The sequence below is a fragment of the Eublepharis macularius genome, chromosome 9 (genome assembly GCF_028583425.1).
Source record: "Eublepharis macularius isolate TG4126 chromosome 9, MPM_Emac_v1.0, whole genome shotgun sequence".
NCBI lineage: Eukaryota > Metazoa > Chordata > Lepidosauria > Squamata > Eublepharidae > Eublepharis > Eublepharis macularius.
Window position 1 is genome coordinate 45,685,522 of NC_072798.1, and position 17,713 is coordinate 45,703,234.

Genomic DNA, 17,713 nt, shown 5'->3' on the forward strand with positions numbered 1-17,713 from the left:
ACCTTTAAGACTAACCAATTTTATTTTATTGTAGCATAAGCTTTCAAGAATCAAGTTCTCTTCATCAGATCAGTTCGGATCAGGCATCTGATGAAGAGAACTTGATTCTCGAAAGCTTATGCTACAATAAAATAAAATTGGTTAGTCTTAAAGGTGCTACTGGACTCTTTTTGATTTTGCAGTCATAAATACTGTTAGTACTCTTCAATATGCCCAAGTTCACTTGAGTGATTTCAGATTCTAGCAGAACTTTCAGTGAACTGAAGTTTGAAATATACATTAAAAGCATGAAGCCCATTGAGTGTTCTGATTTTAATGCGAGTATTACGTCTAATTCCTTCTGGTAAATGAATTTGCTTTATTCTTAACTGCAGTAGAAATGCCATAAACATCCTATGGCAATATTTTATGTTTATTTATAGAACATGGAATCAATGTTTTTAGTTTCACAATTATTGGAAGAACAATCTATGTTGTCTAATCAAGCAGTTGTGGAGCTACATGAAAGAAAGTGACAAGAGTATATTATTGGGTTTTGCCCAAAGTAGTGTAAAATTAAATGAGTATTAAACTGCTTAAGTTTTAAGATCTTTACAAATTGGTTCTCATTAAAGCATAATCATTAACTTGATTATGGTTCTCTGCAGGCAATGCTTTATGCAGAAATGCTTCAGTTTGAGATAAGAGGATTTGATAATGGTATAGGTTACAAAGTTTTCTTCTAAAGCATTAGTCTATAAATATGAATCATGACAGTTTCAATATATATTGTTTAAAAAAATGGTTACATTAATGTCCACGCCTCTCAGGTATCAACGGTTGCCTAAAAAGATAGTTGTACAGACTGTGTTTGTCCCAGGATTAAGGTGAATGTCAGAATAACATAGCCCTGATTCAGAAAACCAGTTTGAAAGCTATGTAGAAATACTCTAATAATGATGAAATATAGGTATCTCAATCCAGCAGATCCAATGCACGTACAGATTTTTGGATTGTGGTGATGGCATTCTTTAAACTTTCCAGAGTTGGTTAGTTGAAATAAAACAAATGCACATCTTAAGTAACTTTAGATAAGATTAATATACTGGAAGTATAAGTCCTTTTCATTATGCTAAGCAATTATATTTCTTGTCTTTCCAGTAATACTAATCTGGCCATTATAAGTAGCATCCTTCTCTGCAAGTTTGGTTTAATTTCTCTGCATCCTCCTTTCAGAAAGCTGTTGCTGCTGTATAAATTGAGATGAATCCCCAGAGCTTTAAACAAAAAAAATCCAAGGAAGTGAGAACCCACCAGACTTTTCTTTATAATTCGAGAAAAAGTTTTCCTAGGTCACTTCCACATGCTCCAATTTTTTGGGGTTTTCCCTGTCTCAAAGCCACGTCTTCCTGATCCACTTCAAGAACTCACGTTCCACATGCATTGTCCTCATGTGTGCTTTGTGTGTGTTTGTCATGGGGAAAAAAGGTCCCAAAATAGAAAATGCGTTTTTTTATCTGTGCCTCATCACAAATGACGTTGGTGCATTCTCGTCCGACTTTCCTTTTTTTTTTTTTGACTGCATGCAAGATTGCTCTATACCATTATCCTGTCTTTCAGCTTCTGTAGAAACTGGGCATGTGTAGTACTCCTTCTCTATCATTGATTTCCTGCTCAAAGTTTTAAATGCAAAAGTGTTTAATAAATATGCAAACAGTAGATTAGTGCAATTGTGCAATTCCATATCCTATTATATAAAAGCCAAATTGTGTTCCCCACCACTCACTCCTTATCCCTGCAAAGGTGCAGTATGCAGGGATAAAAAGTAAGTCATGGCAGCAAGGCCCTCTCAAGGTCCCACAGCAGTGAGAGCGGGGCTCTCTGCCACCTCCGCAGGGCCTTGGGAGAGCCACACACAAGCCAGGAGGCAGCCGAGGGGTCAGAGGAGGAAGGAGCCCCCATTCTCTTCCCCGATCCCCCCTTGACTGATGCTGTGGGAAGAGGGGGGAACTGCTACTAGAGCCCATTCTATTTTCCCTAACAATGGGTCTTATTGCTAGTTTAAAAAAAAAAATCAGAAATAGCATTCTGTTCTCAGTGTTGATCCTAGACTGATACTCTGATGGCTGAGCAATCAAATGTAGCAAGCACTGCAATATGATTCCCTTTGTATACATAGGTATCGTAATAGTGCAAGGACCATTTTAAAAAGTAAAAAAGGGGAGAATTATATGATTGCACATGTGAGACAGACGCATGTGTGGGAGGGGTAATGGCTAGAGGAAGGGTTGGAGATTGTGAGAGGGCACTTCAAAAGTGCAAAAAAGCCTCCACATGCATTGATACCATAATAATCGCGCGGAAAAAGCAGCATCAAAAATGAAAACGGAATAAAACAGGTCTCACAAAAAATGCTTAAAACCCGAGATCATCATGACCTTCTCACACATGGGAAATGACGACGTGTGTAATGAATGAGCTAACCAGCCAAAGTTCCATTGGCCGGCAGTCTCATTAAGGACGTGTGGAAGTGACCCTAGTCTGCCCGCAGTAACGTCACATTCTATTTTATTATACTAAGGCAGAAACACAAGATCTTACAGTGAAATCCTAAGCAGAGATACTCCAGTCTAAGCTCATTGACTTTAATGGGCTTAGACTGGAGTAACTGTGCTTAGGACTAGAGATGGGCATGAACAGCAATATGAACAAAAAAAAAGCCATGAACAGCCCAAACTGCTGTTCGAGAACAAGCTGTTCATGAAACCCCATTCTAAACGAACAAGTGGTCATTTCAAGCCTCATTTGTTGCTGTTCGTCAAGCCAGTCTGGCACCTGCAATCAATTCCCTTGGCAATGTAGGCAGGGATTGTCTGAACTCTGTCTGAACTCCTGCTGTTGCCCTGGAAACCCCAATCTAAGCCCAATTTAGCTTGATAGGCAGGTCTTCCTTCCCAGTGTGGAGCTCCACATTTGTTATAGGAGAGCAAAGACCATGGGGGAGGGGGGGGCTCCCAGCTCTGGCTAGTCTTTGCAGACAGTGGAGAGGGAGAGACAACTGCTGTTGGCATTTTGATAGAGAGACAGGGAGAGTGCATTGGAGCTTGAATGTTTTTTGTGTGTGGTGGGATATGGATCTACCCCTTCAGGTTCCAGGGCTGCTGCCAGACTCTGGGGCTAAGCTATTGTTTATTATTGGTACCTTTCCTGCTGCCTGCTCAGGTAGGGTTTCTGGGAGTGGTGCAGTAGGGATCTTGACCAAACTTGGATGATGGCTAGAGGAGAGCCTGCTGGCCCCTACAAACAACCAACCATGAACATGTTCGTGAACAGGGTCATGTTCATGGTTGTTCGTGAGTCCCTGTTTGTGGATGGCAACAAACAACGAATATCATGTTCGTTTTTTTTTCTGTTCGTGCCCATCTCTACTTAGGACTCTAGAACAGCCCTATTTAAAACCTCATTAGCACAAGTTAGATTTTCAGTTCACCTATAGAAATACTTATAAAAGCACAGGAAGAATCATTCTCACCACTCTAATTTTATTTATTAAACTTTTTATTGCCTTTTTCTCCATGGAGAACCATTGATTGTCACATAAAAACTCTGAAGGCTTCCTGTACAGCAGTGGAACACATGAAAGTTTACTTTTTAAGGTTGCAAGCCTAAACCTACAAGCTTGGAAACAAGATCATAGAAATGTTCTTCTGTTCATTATAATCCAACTTAGGTTGATCTTTAAATGTGATGCTAGTATATTATCTAGTGAACTGAGATTAATGACATTTTGTATTAACAATCCAGTGTTAAGACTAGGTGTGTTATGAAATATTCCTTACTTTCGCCCCTCCCCGCCCCATTCATCATCTTAAACTGAGGTAAAATCATTAGGGTGTTGCCTGCATGCAATTCTTGCTGTGGTTAAAAACACTGAGAACCGATGTTTTTCTTCTGTTTAGAATATTATTGCTGAACATGAAATTCGTAACATTTCCTGTGCTGCACAAGATCCTGACGACCTCTCTACATTTGCTTATATCACAAAAGACTTGAAGACAAATCACCATTACTGCCATGTGTTCACGGCCTTTGACGTGGTCAGTCTATAAATATTCTTTTATTTTGAGAATTTACTTTTTTTCTTGGTCTCATAGTTTTTGTTCAGAATCTTTATGACGGGTTTGATAAAAAGTGATCTAGAAACAGAAATGATTTAGAATTAGATAACTACAGTCTGACTTTTAAAATGTCTGGTACAATTTCAGCTGTGATGAAAGTTATTCAGAATTGGTTCTGGTTCAGGCCAATAAGGATTATTGGTCAGCACACCTAAAGCAACTTAATTCCATTGTATATTGTGAAAATTAAATACATTCATATGATAAGGCTTATTTACATATTTTACTTGGCATTTCATATCACTGCTATTTTGTGTTCTGATTTTTAACAGAAATAATAGAAACCCAAAATAGGCTGAAGCTTAAATGTATATGCACATAAAACAAAATAATCAGATGTGGATTTCACAGATGATGATCTACATGTGCCAGACTTACTTGCACATAAGCACTTACATGTAGTAAAAGTTTTACAAATGATGCAAGTCCTGAGTAGAATATTACAGTAATCAAAATCTGGATTTAAATGTGTCAAGTATGGCTGTATTCACAAGCCCCCCTAAATGGGAGATCCAGAGCAAAACACTCAAAATGAGAGTGAATCCTCACTTCCAGGGTAACAAGGTGCCACCAGCCTCTCATGACCAAACCTTCAGCTGTGGAATAGAGGCAGGTTACCAGCCCTACCATGTTTTAAATAGGAAGTCAACTTTGCAAGATAGACCACTTTGCAGATTAAGTTCCATCAAACAACTATTTGGGTAGCTATGATCAAATTGAGCAAAAGTACTGGATTCAGATTGAAGAATAAAATTCCCAAAGCGTACTTAAGGTTATACTCCAAGGAGTTTATTAACAGAAGTGCAGAAGTGTACAGATACACAACTGTGCCAACAGGGAGGAAGACAATAAACACTAGATAACTAATCTAACACACTTAATGAGACCCCAGCTCCAGGTTACCTTTTAGGCTAAACCAAGAGAGTCCAAACAAAGTTCTAAAGCCTCCAAATCCAGAAACAGAAATCCTGAGCTGGCACCAATCCATGTGAGCAGGTCCAGAGCACAAAAACAGGTAGAAATCCTCAGTAGAAATCCTCCAGCAACCATACAGAAACCAAAAGCAATAGGGGTCTGGGGGGAGAAGTGCAGGCTAGAATGAGGGCCCTTGCTTTATCCAAAACAGTAGCTATTAGTATGATCCCAATTAGCCAGTCAAGCACAGTGCACATACTCTCCCAAAGTCCTTTGCTAGAATGATGCAATGTAGGTGGAAGACCTCTAAGCTATGACCTCATTGCATCTGCAAAGTTCAATCCCAGCTCTGAAACTGGAGTCATGATGACTCCATCATGACAATATATATAAAATTAGGCAAGAAGGATCAGGTTTCCTTTTCACTCACCCTCCAGCCAACTCCATTATAAGATTACCTTCAGGGGAAAGGCCTTCAAAAAAGTTTAGGTCACTTAGGTCTCCTGGATAAGGAAGGGAGGGAGTAAACTTGACATATTAAGTAGAATGGTTTATGCCTCCTCAGCCTTAGGCTTTTCATATAGGCAATTGCAAGGCCATTATGGCCTGCTATCAACTTTTTCCTTGGCAAAATTTAGGTCTCTACCTAAGCCTCATTCCTAATAACAAGCAGAGGCTTGCTAAGATCCTCCAGGGAGAAGTATTAAGGCTCTCCAAATAACAGATTAACACTGCAGACTGTACCTCCAGAGCAATACCCTCGGCCATACTAATTTGAAGACACTTGTGGCTTACAAGTATAGTCCTTCCCTCATCATAAAATGAGAGTGGAAGACCTTCCCTTTGAAGATCCTGGCCTGTTTTCATTCAGTATGGGTGAGGCACTAAAAAAGATAAAAGATAAGGCGACAGCTAGGTCACTTGGCATTACGACTCTTTGTCCAAACCTTTTTAGACATAGGATTCCCACTCATCCATTACCCTCTTACAACAGGTACTATGAATATGGTTCTCAACAACCACATGCTTCTTCTAGAGGTTCACAGCCACCTTCCTCCTCCTCCTCTCAGCCACGGAGAAGGTATTTCAGGTCTAAGCCTAAGGATGGCTCTCATTCTCCCAATCTGGATCAATCTGGATCTAATAAACAGGGGGTTTGATGCCACATCTTCCCTTTCGCTTTCAGAAAATCGCTCCCTTACTCTCCATGCCTGGGAGTTCATGATGACACAGGATGCCTGGATTCTGCTATTATCCATCAGGGCTACTGTCTACAATACAAGACAGCCCCTCCAAACATCCCTTGCTCAATCCTCCTCCTCTGCTCATAGCAGAAGTAGAGGCTCTATTGTCAAAGGGAGCCATAGAGGAAATTCTATCTTCCTTTTGTCTTCTACTTGCCCTGAGCAACATGATTGTATGCAGGTATCAAAAGGCAAAACCAATTCAAAGACTGTTAGGTTTTATGGCTTCTCTGACTCTGATAATTCTTTTTGACAGACTGAGGCTTCGCCCCCTCCAAAACTGGTTTGTCAAAACCCATACAAGCAGTTGTCTGTCCCAAGGTCTGTCCTCAGGTCTCTGATGTGGTGTAGTGACAAACAGAATTGCCTTGTGGGTGTTTGGTTCATCCCAGATTCACATATCTATCAATTCAGATGCTTCACTGTCAGGCTGGGGGACTTGCTGTGGGACCACTCAGGTGAAAGGGCTATGGTCTCCCCAAGAATCATTACTGCATATCAATCTTCTTGACTTCAGGGCCATATGATGCACCTTGAAAGCTTGTCTACGCCTTGTTTAGGGAAAAATGTACAAGTATGCACAGACAATACAACTATGATGCACTATTTAAACAGACAAGGGGGCACATCCTCTCTAGCCCTTTGCCTGGAGTCCTCTCTCATTTGGGAGTGGGCTATCCAACACCAAGTGAACCTTACAGTCATCAACATAGCAGGCAAGGTCAATGTCCTTGCAGATGTCCTAAGTCATTCCTGAGACCAGGATTACGAATGGTCCATCCATATGAGGTTCCTATGCCTCATCCCTTGGGGATGCTTTTCAGGTTCCATAGTCTGATACTCTCCTTTATACTTTCCCTCAGCTTCCTAACTGACCCTCACCTTCAGCAAAATGGTAAGGGTTCATTCCTGAGCTATTGTAATAGCACCTTACTGGCCAAGATAGACCTGGTTTGCCACTCTCTCCAAGATGGCTCAGAGCAGAACCTGCCCATTGCCTCTAGCCCCAGACTTTCTGCAGCAGGATGCTGTTTTGTTTCATAACCTGAGCACTCTCAAGCTCACAGCTTGGTTTGTCTCACCCCTGGACTGACCTTTTCCTTTCCAGTCCAAAAGATTGTCTTAGAAGCTAGGAAACCTTCTACAAGGAAATCTTACCTAGCAAAATTGAATAGATTCACACTTCGGACACAGACCAAAGGGCTGGGCCCCAGGGCTTGTCCCTCACCTTCAGTTTTAAATTACTTAGTGCAGCTAAAGGATGAGAGTCTAGCAAATTCTTCCATAGAAGTCTATCTAGTGGCCATTTTTGCTTATCATGACATTATAAATGAGAAGCCTTTCTTTGCCTAAGAATGCAAATCCTTCCTGCGAGATCTAGCCAATTTATACCCTCCTGCGTCTAGGCCCATCCCTCAATGGAGCCTCTCTTTGGTCTGGACCTCTATTATGCATAAACCTTTTGAGCTCCTAGCTACTTGCCTCCTTCAATTTCTCTCAGCTAAAACAACATTTCTGGTGGCCATCACATCTGCCAGAAGGATGAGTGAATTACAAGCCATTAGATTTGATCTTTCTTAAAAATATGCAGTGATAAAGTCATTCTTCACCCTAGCCTTCCCTTTTTGCCAAAGGTTAGACCTTCATTCCACTTGAACCAGGACATTATTTTACCCATCTTCTTCCCAGCACCTCAGGATGATAAAGAAAGACATTTGCACACTCTGGCTGTTAAATGTGCTTTATGTTATTTGAATAGATCAGCTTCCTTTCGCAAGGATCCTGTTTTTGTCTCCTTTAAAGGAAGTAAGATGGACCAGAAACACTCTCCTCAGACTGTTTCTAAGTGGATAGTCTAGCACATCAAAACTTGCTATGCCCAATATAGCCACCCTTGACCACTCCAAATTTGGGTACACTCCACATGAGCCCAGTCTACATCTTCTGCCTTCAGACAAGGCATACCACTAGCCGATTTATGTAAAGCAGCCACTTGGTCAACTCCTTCTATTTTCATCAAGCATTATGCCATCCATGTTGACTCCAGGTCAGATGCAGCAGTAGGCAAAGCAATCCTGAAGAGTCTGTTCAACTGAAGAGCCTCATGCCCTCCTCCAGGGTAAGTCAGCTTGCTACTCTTCCATGTGAGACTGCACAGAAGCCACAACAATGAAAACAAGGTTGCACTTACCTATAACTGTTGTTCATCGAGTGGTTTTCTGTGCAGCCACACGTCCCTCCTTCTGTACCTGCCATGAACTCTTCTTTTCCTTCTGCACTGGTGGCTTTGAGAACTGAGGGAGGGAGCTGCTCATCTGTCCATTTATAGGTGCGACAGATGAGGGGGAAGCATGCGAAAAGGCCAGGTGCACTTCTCTCACTTCTAGGTGCTTTAGATTGTCTGTGGCTGGCCTGCGCATGCACAGTTCCCATGTGTGCCTGCACAGAAGACTACTCTATGAACAGTTACAGGTAGGTCAACCTTGTTCTCCCTATCTATAAATAGTGCTACTCAGTTTTGCTTAGTTTTTGTTTTTTTAGCGCTTTGTAGTTTTGTAGTTTAAATACACCAATCATCACAGTTAGGATGCTTTGTGATTCTGGTGTAAAATTCTACTCTGGAATTGGATTCCAGAATCTACTGGTATTTAATTTGTAAACAGAAATAAAAATTAAAATGTGTAAGTAGTAAAGGAATATGCTTTCCAGGTTAATGAGGTAATTTGCATATCAGGCCATGCCCATGTCACATCACCAAAAGTGCTGTAAATAGGCCACACACACCCTGCTGTGTAAGCAGAAATTATGTGAGTAGGCCACACTCCCTGCTACATCACTGGATGTTGCATGCCTAGCCCTGCTTCTTGATGTCACCAGATGTTGCATTCCAGTGCCACCTACTGGGATGTCATTGAACTTCTGCCTGCTGTACCTCACCCCGGAAATGGGGTACCTACCACTGGGAATGACCAAGTATGGCCATGTGACCCCTCTCTCAACACTCTGAATCACCCACAGCCAATAGGAAATGGTCTTAGACCCACGCTGAGTAGGTGGTTGAAGGAAAGAAACCATTTTGTGCTAGCAGACACACATTTGGGTGGTCATAGATCCAGAGGAGTTAACCGTGTTAGTCTGCAGTAGCAAAATAGAAAAGAGTCCAGTAGCACCTTTAAGACTAACCAACTTTACTGTAGCATAAGCTTTTAAGATGCATGTGACGAAGAGAACTGTGGTTCTTGAAAGCTTATGCTACAGTAAAGTTGGTTAGTCTTAAAGGTGCTACTGGACTCTTCACATTTGGGTGGCAAGTTCAATGGCACTGCAGTGGGTGGCACTGGAGAAAGGATGTCCAGTGACTCATGAGACACAACAACTGATGATGTCAGGTGACAGGGCTAGGCATGCAAGACCCTGTGATATAACAGGGAATGTGTCCTATTCACGGCACTTCTGGTGATGTGGCAAGGACATGGCCTAATATGCAAACATCTCATTAATATGCAAGGTGTACCCCTTTACTACTTATGTGCATTTTTAATTCTTAGCAGTTCCTGAACTTATTTATATGACAAATGACTCCATATGTTCTTGAAGCTACAGATGCACAGAGAACAGCAGTAAAGCTTAGACTGCTTAGACAAAGTTTATGAGCTTCTGCCATTTTGAATTATACACAATGCAAAAGAATGGGTTTCTGAAGTCCATGTTTCAGCTTGAAAGTAAGTAGAATATAATGGTTTTAACTGTGATACAGCTCAGCGCAGAAACCGCCTCTGTAGCAGACACCTATTTCTCACTGCCCTTTCTCTAAGCTGGTGAGCATGTGTTCTTAATTATGCCACTTATACCTCGATCCCCTCATTCTTGTTCATAGTCCCACCATTCTTTTTCTCTGCAGTCTAAGGTTGCAACATCCTTCAAGAGCATAGAATATGTAGTCTCTTATTAGACAGAGATTTGGCAGAACTAAGTTGATATTGAGCAACTTATTTTTTAAAATGTATGTTCTGTTTTCTCTCAAATCTGGTTAATCTGCAAACTTTTGAGATTAGGTTGGTATAAAGTCAAAATGAATAAAATATTTTGGCCTCAATAAGCATTCATATTTATTCATTCATATTTATTTGGTTCATGCTTCACATTACTGCTTTTTTCCCTCCCCAATCTACTGTACTACATTCTTAGTTAGACATTTTCTAGTCAGACTTGCTATAGATGTACATACATTAATATGTCAAACAAGACAGCATACATTGAATTTCATTTATTTTGTGGCAGTAAGCAATCTCTCGCAATTCACAAGTCCCTACAGAATTTGGTTGGCAACTACCAATAAACTGTCTGAATAAAAATTTCAATTGCACTCTAATAAATTAGTCAGTATTACTCACCCTACAGAAACACTCCACCAGCACCAGTTTTCAGAGACCTTTTGTCTGTCATGAATGGCACAGTGAAAGTTACAAGCCTTCAGACTTCGTATCAATGTAGGACAATATGATCAGAAGAAAACAGAACGTTACAGGGACACCTGACAGCTTTCTTGACACATTAGCCTTTTAAAAAATCTGTTCTGCATGTTATAAAATAAACATCAGAGAACAAGCAAAGCTCCACTTTAAATATTTTTCAATACATTTCAGTTTCTGTGTGTAGCATCAATTTTTTTTAAAAAAATAACTATTTGTTCTTGCATACCAGAAATTGTACAGCTTATACTCTGACCAGATTGCATCAGTTGTTGCATTCAAACCAGTTAAACATAGAGTCACTCATCATCACTCCCTGCCCCTTATAAGCAAAGCTCACTGAAGCTGTTGATTTTTCTGCCATGCTTTAGTATAGGGTGGATCGAGATATCTGAAGCAGGGACTTGAAAGAATTGGTCAGGAGTGCAGACTTAGTGCACAGTGGGGTAAAATGTTACAGAAGACCAAGTATTGGTGTCATCTTGAGGATGAACTATATGAGTTCAGCAAGACATGGGAAGTTGTGTGAACGTAACAGCTCGGGAAGAACTAGTTTTTCTCTTTTGTATGACTACTACATTTCAAGATAATACTCTTTTGCATTTAAAAAGGAAAAAAAGAGTTCTCAGAAAAGCTATATCAAAGAATTCCAGCAGCACCTTAAAGACTAACAAATTTTTCCAATTTTCATGAGTCAAAGCATACTTGATCAGATACAAATGTGAATGAAGATTCATCAGCCCTTATTTCCATGTAGAATGTGGAAGGGGTGTCACAAAGAAAGGCCAGCTGAGTCAGGATGCAGAGATCCAATGCAAAGTGTAATTGATTAGAGAAAGGAGGCATAAGCAGAGATGAGACATACAGAAAATTAACATCTGTAATGAAATAAGAATCTTATATCCCTATTCAGATGGGGTGGTATCCATTGTCCTGAAGTTAATGAATTCTAGTGCAGTCTCACATTATAATCTCATTTTGAAACTTCTTTTTAGGAAAACTGCCCATCTTAGGTCAAAAATAGAATGTCCAGGAAGATTAAAATGTTTTCTCACTGGAGTTACTTGGAGAGGTTCAGTGATAATCAGAGTATAATCATCTGTGTAGAAACATATTTCTGTGCAGAGAGAAACTATAATTTATGTATAACTGGGCTGAGGAGGGCAGAAGAAAGAGATTAGATAAGGAATCCCAATACCAATCATACAAGCCCTAAGTAAACACATGCAAAACGTGGTATTGTGCATTATATGCAGAATGCTGTACACTCAGTCTGCCCAATGCCTACTGTCTTCTGCCCTCATATAAAGTAGACAACTGATGTTTACACTTTAGGGCTAAGATGTGGAGTTATAAAAACAAGCAGTTGTTTCCAGAATATTTGTATGTGTACTAATTATGAGCTTTGGTTATTAATTCAGTTCTATAGCCCTTTCCACAAGTACACAAAATTCTCCTTGGTGTAGCAGTCTTCATTCTCTCTCTCTCTCTCTCTCTCACACACACACACACACACACACACTCTTAAACTATATATGTTAACTAGTTTTAATACTGTTTTTTTTTACTATTCCAGAATTTAGCTTATGAAATAATTCTTACATTGGGACAGGCATTTGAGGTAGCCTACCAACTAGCACTTCAAGCTCGAAAAGGAGGCCATTCTTCAACTCTTCCTGAAAGCTTTGATAATAAACCTACCAAACCAATTCCTAAACCACGTGTTAGCATTCGAAAATCTGTGGTGAGTAAGAAATATATCGTGTACAGATAAATCTGTTCTTGGTATCTTAGTACAAATTAGAGTTCTTTGTGTCAGAAAGCTGTGTTTTATCTACTCTGACTTCCAAAGACAGTGTGAGAGTGGTGGAATTGCAATTTCAGTTAAATACACTGGTAGTATCGTGCTTCCTTGCCCCCCTGTGGTCTGCTCCCAGTGTTTAATAACCAGCATGAGTGTACACATGGAAAACATCACATCTAGTTAGGCTGCTTGTGCACATGAGAGTGCATTATGCATCACTTCCTGCCCCCACCCAAACTAGTGGAAGTGTGCATACGTTATCTTTACTGGGAAATTGTGAGACAGTTAAGATCAGTTGGATTTAGGTCCTCCCTGTGAAACAGCTGAAAAGTGTGATTGCTGATTATTTCACAAGGCTACATACGTGTAAAGTTGGTTCAGGCTCACAGGCAGAAGAAATGACTTTCACAGCCTGATCTTTAAAAGTCTGTATAAACCTGAATAAGCACCATGTGTTGCAGAAAAACCAACTAAGGTGAACAATATTTCCTATTTTATACTTTTTGCTTCAGACTGAATGTAGATACATCTCTTGTTTCTCTAGTCCACTTATGTGAAGGCAATGAAAATAATGAATCAATCTCCCTTTGGATCATCCTGATAAAAGAGAATATATACCATAGCCCCAGGAAAGCAATACATGGCACATGCCACTTGGATAATGATGTGCCACTGTGACCCAGTTTGAGCACTGTTTTAATGTTCAGCAATTAGATTAGATAATGCAGCCTTGTATTCTTCTTTATTTTGTTTCAAAGCAGATAGATCCCACTGAACAAAAGACTCTTGCCAACCTACCTTGGATTGTAGAACCAGGACAAGAAGCTAAAAGAGGAATTAATACCAAGTATGAAACCACCATTTTCTGATAGCAAACTGTCTCCTCTGTTTCTTGTTGTGCCTTGCACTCAAAGCAGTCATAGCACAGCCTTTCCTTGATGGCAATTCTTCAATCCAGTAGAGGGGAAGACTGCACTATATGAGTGGCCTTGAAACTAGCAAAAACAAAAATAAAACAAAAAAGGCTGCTGGTCATTTCTGGTGATTGTTCTTCCTGTAGCACTGACAGAAGAATGACATGGAATGGAGACTTTTCAATTACAGCCCACAAGAGGAGTGGGAGATTGTTTTTCACGTACGCACTTCTCTTATGACTTTGCCACAGTGCTTTCTTTGAGTTCATATTTTAACGTTCTACTTTCACAAAGGTCTCTAACATTAATGCTGCTCTGTTGTAGTTGGGTTTTTTTTATTTCAGACCTGGCAATTTTTAAATTGAAATGGACCCAGATTGTTTAATACAGTATTTGAGAAATGGTTGTGAAATCATGGGGCTCCTCCATAAATTAATTCTGTTTAGTATATTTTAAAAAATTAACACTGATATGAAATTAGTTTCCTTGATTTCTGTATTTGCTGGTTTTATGTAATCCTTCATGCCATTTAATAATCTAGAGAAATAAGGTTCTATATAGCAATGTAACAAAGAATCAAGAGTTTTATGAATGGCTTGAAAAAAGAGGAATTAATAATAATGCATGGGAAATGCACCTTGTATTAAATATTTTTGTGGGAGAGAGGGAAACTATAAGAGCTAATATGAATATTTATGATAAGGGAAGTTGTGAAGTATGAAAAGAGTTTGGATTTATTTTAAAGTTAAATAAACCACTGTTGCTGGACTATTTGCGACAGCAGTAACAGTGGGGAGAACCAATGAGTTGGATGCTTCCCATGATAGGAGCAAAACAGATCTGCCCAGCAATTGCACTACAGGGGCGTGCAGATGTACACAGTTTTTCAAGATATAGCCATGAGTTTATCTGTTTTTAAAAAACTGAAGGATGATTTTAATCATACTAGGAATTTCATCAAACTTTCTGCTTCAGAAAGCTGGTTTTAATGTAAAAGTTCAACACAAGTTTTTTTCCTAAATAAACAAAAATTCCAAAGTAATAAATTCTTTCCACAAAACAGTGTTGAGCATTGGCTTGACATTAGACTGTATGAGATTTGCTTACAATTTTCTTTGAAGTATTTTAATTTTTTTAATGTCTTTGTGGAGTATTTGTATAATAACATAATGTATATTTCAGTGGAACTGAATGAACAAACAGTAAAAATATCCATCATAGGCGAAAAATGACATTTTAATGTATATTCTATCCAGTCCACTTGTGAATCATTTTGAACATTATAGAGATATTGATGAATTGTGTGGTTGACTTAATGTTTTTTATTATTCTTTCATATTTAACTGAAACATTTCAGTTACACTCAACAACTGAATTTTTTTTAAAAAAATGGATAACTGAACTTAATTTAAAATTAAAAATTGTATATGGTTTAGTTGGACCTAATCATAGCTCTAAAAGACAAAAACCTTTAATACAGTATTCAGTTTACTTGAACTGATTAGCTCCTTGTACATATTTTGCCAATTCATTGTTGATATGTATGTAGTAGGCTGACAGCAAACACTGAAAAATATAGTACCAAAAGGAATATTGTATAGGAAAAAAAGTAAATAGTAGCCTCACTGCAACAAATACTTCTATGTAAATATGCTTGGGCTTCCAGTTATAAATTTTGTAATTTTGTCATTTATTTATATCCTATAAAAGCACACAAAATAAATTGAACTTGTACAGTCATGGCTTGTGCAGAATTTAGCAAGGAAGATGATACTGAACACTAGGCTGTTCTAAAGTGATGGCTAATGCAAATGTGTGTGGGAAACATGGCCACTTCATGTCCTGTGAGCCTATGTTCTGAGTCAGTGGCCTTTAAGATCTCACACAACTAGTGCTGGCGCAAAATGCATTGATTTACCACTTCATGCTGGCACATAGTGAGAGTACAACCATTATCTTCAGTCTAGCCAAACACTGACAAATCTAATGTAAAATTATTGTTATTTCCATAACTTGCATGGCACTTTACTGAGTAACAACAAAAAATATCATTCCATGCCACAAAGAGTTTACCAACATTCCAAAACAGAGGAAGAAATAGAGGGGGGGGGAGGCAAAAGTAAAGGGGAGAAATATCCAATCAATTTAGTCATATGTAATGGTCACTTTCAATAGAAAATGAGGATTAAGCACTTGTTCCAAACAATTCATAGAAAAGATGGATGTCAAGAAAACATCTGCAAGAGGAGATAGAAGCGACATCATATGTGTGGGCTGAAGACTTCATTTGCCAAAGTAAAAAAGCTGTGGACCAACTGAAGGGAGAAGAAAACCTTCATATAGCTAAGGGTGCTGGAGAAGCAAAGGTTATGAGCATGGAAACAAGAAAGTGGATATAAAAGAATGAAAGAAACAAGGTTTAGAAAGTAAAGAGGAGGATTAAGTGCTACATTCATAGCCTCTATGTACTTTAGAAGGGGTGTCTTGTGGTCTTAGTTAGAGATGGGCATGATTCTCATTATGATTGAAAAAAACCCACGATAATGGCGATCGCGCGATCGGGACCCGGCGGATCGTGCTCGGGCATGGCCAATGATCCAGTGGTCGGGAGCGGGGCTGGATCGGGGCGATCGTGCTTGGATCGGGAAGCCAGACACTCAGGCGCCAGCAATCTATTCCCCTGGCAATGGAGCCAGGGGAATGCCTGAGCTGTGTTTGCCCTCCTTCTGTCACCCTGGAAACCCGAATGGAAGCCCAGCTTTCCTTGATCAGCAGGGCTTCCTTCCAACCACGGAACAGCAAAGCAGTCACCAGCTGGGAGAAGACACCCAAGGGAGGGAGGGGAAAGGGGGTGTTCTGTAGCCATGGGCACTCCAATCTCATCCCTGCAAACCCTGATAGGCAGCTCTGATGACCAAACACAGACAGCCAAACACAAACACAGATGCCGCCGGCATCAGCCACCGTTCCTGTATTGCTGGGAACAGCGGGGCGCCCCTCTGCTTTTGCCTCCACGATCCACGGATCGGAAACGGGAGATGATAGGTGTGGATCATTAATTTGGGATCGTCGCCAGCGCCGATCCACAATCAGCTTGATCAGTATTTTTTTTTTTATCGTGCCCACCTCTAGTCTTAGTTATAAAAGAGGTAAATTATTTTGGTGATGGCGGAGAGATGAGAAGGCTGTTACATGGCAACAAAAGGCTGTCAGATGAAGGTTGCAATTATTAAATGTCTGAACCAGAGTTTCTGGCAAACAGGGAGAAAGGAAGGGCTATGTTTTATAGTGTTGTGAAGGAAGAAGCAACATGAGAAGAGAAGAATTGGAGAAAAATCAGAAAGAGAAGAGCTAGAAATAAAGTCGTGTCGTGGGTGGTCAATATGGTGGATCTTGACTTTATCAAGGCAAGAGATGCAGTCTGTATGAAAAGAGGAACGTTTAGAAGTCATAAATGTACAGAGTTTGAGAAGGGAATGAAGCAGCCTAATGAAAATATCTCATACACAGCAACTGGAAATGTGGGATTGGATGAAAATGAAAAAAATTGTGGAACAGAAAAACTATGAGTGTACATGCAGCCTTGAAAGCCATGGAATTTGATGTCACCTATTGACAATGTGGAGAGGGAACAAGAGACTGAGAGCAGATTCATGAGGGACCCAACACGTGGGGAAAGCCAAGGAGGAGCTTTCCCTGCTGGTAATGGTGAATGAATGATTAGGCAAATGGGAAGTAAAAAGGTTGAGAACAATAATGAAAACCTAAGGCATGAAGACAGTGAAGCTGGAGAGCACGGACAACTATCTCAAAAGCAGCGGGTAAGTCAAAGAAGATGGAAACAGTAGTCCTTGGTGAAGAGATTGTTATTTTGATAAGGGCCTATTCAGTGGATTACAGAGAACAGAAGTCTGATTGAAGAGAGAAGTTGGAGAGAAAGTTGAGAGTAGGAATAAACTAAACACTTTGGAAAGGATTATAGAGAAACTAGATGGTGATTAGAGGGTCAGGATTTAACAAGAGCCTTTTTAAAAAAAATCTGAAATATTGTGGGAAGCTTATATCTAGCAGGAGACAAAGAAAGTGATTATTAGAGGGGTTAGATTATAGTGGAGAAGATAACAGCCAGGAATCAGAAGGGGAAAGAATCTAGAATAAGATGAGTTTAGCAATAGGGTACTTGGGTTGTGAATAGGGTTGCCAGCCT

General features: G+C 39.9%; 1 protein-coding gene across 16 annotated transcripts in view; it reads left to right on the forward strand.

The window, feature by feature from the left end:
• The window catches only part of ANKS1B (ankyrin repeat and sterile alpha motif domain containing 1B), an 885,134-nt gene extending 871,401 nt beyond the window's left edge, over positions 1–13,733 (forward strand). For 10 of the 16 annotated variants that reach the window (XM_054988164.1, XM_054988165.1, XM_054988167.1 and 7 more), the window contains 3 exons: positions 3,939–4,076; positions 12,365–12,532; positions 13,351–13,733. In XM_054988164.1, coding sequence (XP_054844139.1) covers positions 3,939–4,076; positions 12,365–12,532; positions 13,351–13,461 — 417 coding nt within the window. In that variant the 3' untranslated portion in view covers positions 13,462–13,733. The remainder of the gene's footprint in view (positions 1–3,938; positions 4,077–12,364; positions 12,533–13,350) is intronic. The other 6 variants (XM_054988166.1, XM_054988168.1, XM_054988170.1 and 3 more) reach the window with 1 other exon arrangement.
• Positions 13,734–17,713: the final 3,980 nt, after the last annotated feature.